The 2,549-nt window shown below is 44.7% G+C and overlaps 1 protein-coding gene across 1 annotated transcript; it reads right to left on the bottom strand.

Annotated features, from left to right (window-relative positions):
• Positions 1-327: 327 nt before the first annotated feature.
• LOC115627589 (mitochondrial carrier homolog 2) lies at positions 328-2,308 on the bottom strand. The gene is made up of 2 exons (XM_030523313.1): positions 2,207-2,308; positions 328-2,156 (listed from the first exon to the last, which is right to left on the bottom strand). The coding sequence occupies exons 1-2, from the start codon at positions 2,207-2,209 to the stop codon at positions 753-755; spliced, it is 1,407 nt and encodes a 468-aa protein (XP_030379173.1). The 5' UTR covers positions 2,210-2,308; the 3' UTR covers positions 328-752.
• Between the last annotated feature and the right edge of the window lie 241 nt (positions 2,309-2,549).

Here is a 2,549-nt window from a genome sequence, read left to right on the forward strand (position 1 = left end):
AAAGATTCGCCAATTTTTCAGATCCAGTCTGTATGACAAATGTAGAAAGATTTAATTGATCAAATTAATTTCATAATAAGAATGTATTAAATTAAATAAATACGTTCAACTTCAAAATTCATTCTAAATTATTAATTTTGGAAGATTGGACATTTTAGAGACAATTTGTTTTGGAATTTATTTTGATTGTTGGCCTATGGACGCAACCACTGTGCATTCCATTAAAGACTAGAGCCCTAAGACATAGTACAAGTATAGCCATATGTCAGCGACTTTGAATTCGCCCAGTTTCCGCATAACTTTCAGTATCAAAATGGGTCTGTGGAATGCGTTTGTATCTATCGAATAACATGAAATAACTTAAATTTATTTGCTTAAATTTAATAACAATGACAACACATTTGTATTGAGCTGGCACTCGTATGCATATGCTTGTTTGTATGTATGTGTTTTTGAATAGACTGTGAATTGTGTAATTTAAAGCCTACAATGAATTTTGATTCATCTTTAATTAGTGGTTGTCAGGCACATTAAAAAGACGCGGTTGGGAAAAAAAAATTAAAAGCTACTTCACTAATTTGAAACATTTTGGTCGCTCCCCACACAAATATATAAGAGGGGCGAGCAATTAAACTCTTAAAACGAATCAGTGTACCAACAAAAGTGTTCAAACAATCTGGATCGAACCCAAAACAATATTTAGCCAAGTGTGTAGTGTGTGTGTGTTGTAATTAGCCATTTGGGAAGATCCCCTAAGTGCGGGGCGTTGAGGCGCCAATAAAGCTATCAGTGTAACGAATCTGTATCCTGGGCATTGGGCGATAGAAGAGGATGCCGCCACGCAAGTGATCCCCACGTGCTAACAGATCCGATAGGCAGTCAGTCCACTGGCGATAGATTGGCATGCAGGGTGGCATGCAGGCCGCCAATCGGGCCCCCGTCGAAGCCATGCATGAGGCAACCACCTGCAAGGGGTACATGACAAAAGCGGCTCCCATTTGCACCGCCGCTGAGTTGTACTGTTGCTGCACAACATTCTGCTTGCAGTTCCGATTAAATATATTGGAGATGGTGCTGGTTAAAAAGAGCACGCACAGATCGTAGAGCAATCGCGGCATAAAGCCGGCGTAGAGACCAGTCAGACCCTCTCGATCGATGACTTCGCGAAAGCCGTCGATCACATTGTCATAGATGAGCTCACGTCCAACGAACTGCGCCATCTGCCGTATGGAGATCACATAGAAAGGATGTGAAACGACAGCAGCCGTCGTCATAATGATGGCATCGCGAGCCAGATTCCACAAATATTCCCTAAGCTGGTGAGGCCTCTCGTCCACGGCGCGGTGGTAAGGTTTCAGTCCAGCAAGGTTCACTAGACTGTTGCACAAGATTGATGAGCAAATATTGCCAAGGAGGCGCGGACCCAGGCCCCGGTAGAGTCCAAAGAAGCCGTCGGTGCGCTTTATATGCTTCAAATATTTGTGTACGTTCGGTAATATCGTCATTGCTCTTCCCAGAATGCTGCGGCAGTTGATGGGCGCCAGTGGTTCATGGCCGAGCTGCATCAGCACCTTGGCATACTCGTAGGGATGCATGAGCGCATTGAAGCACAGACGGAGAACGAATCGCACGGCCTGGGGCGGTTGTCGCCGACGGGCTTGCGCTGCTAGATCTTGCACGATCATGTGGCCACCAATGGACAGCTCGGCGGGATGGCGCACATTAACATCGGTCATGGCCCGATGCAATGGCACGGAATAGAGCGCATAGCCATTGGGCCCGGCCACAATGGTATTGTTGGGGCCACTACGAATGATGATATTCTGATCGGGAAAATGATGCGCCGGCACATTTAACTGATTGAATGCCTGAGCCACGACCGCTGCCTCCTCGGCGGCCACTTGGGCCTCGGCCATCACTTCGTGGGCATCCGGATCTTCGCCTCCCTCCTGCGCATGAATGATCATATGGCGCATGCGGCCATTTGCAGTGGGCTCTGTTATATGCAGCTGAACGCCATTCCCGTCAATGCGCATGATGGGCGGCAGAATATTATCTGCATCCCCGCCACCACCACCGCCAATGGGCAACATATCACCAGCAACAACAAATGGGTCCACGTTGACGCCACCACCAATACGAACTCGACGACGCTCCTAAGACGGCTGATGTTAGGCAAAAAGGTGAATGCATTTTGTACTCTTACCATGTTTATTCCCTTTTCGTTTTTATTTGAAAAACTGCTGGTACAAAACTAAAATTGGTCCGAAAGAAATCTTTGTAATTTATTGCGTTTTTTAAAATATATTTAAAAACTACTAACAAACCGATTCTGATACATATGAATGAATACAAATTTTCGAAACGAATTACAATGCCAGAGATGTTTCTACATTTTTCGGGAAAACGGGATTGCCTTTTTTCAGAGCTAAGCTCAGGTCCTTCTTTTGCACATATTTCGCCTAACTTCCATCATCTCTGTCATCTTTCATCTCCTTTACAAAAAAAAAAAAAAGAAAAATTTAAAGCTATTTCATCCATCAATTCCT

The sequence above is a fragment of the Scaptodrosophila lebanonensis genome, unplaced genomic scaffold, assembly GCF_003285725.1.
Source record: "Scaptodrosophila lebanonensis strain 11010-0011.00,11010-0021.00 unplaced genomic scaffold, SlebRS2 tig00000096-arrow-pilon, whole genome shotgun sequence".
In the NCBI taxonomy this organism is placed as follows: Eukaryota; Metazoa; Arthropoda; class Insecta; order Diptera; family Drosophilidae; genus Scaptodrosophila; species Scaptodrosophila lebanonensis.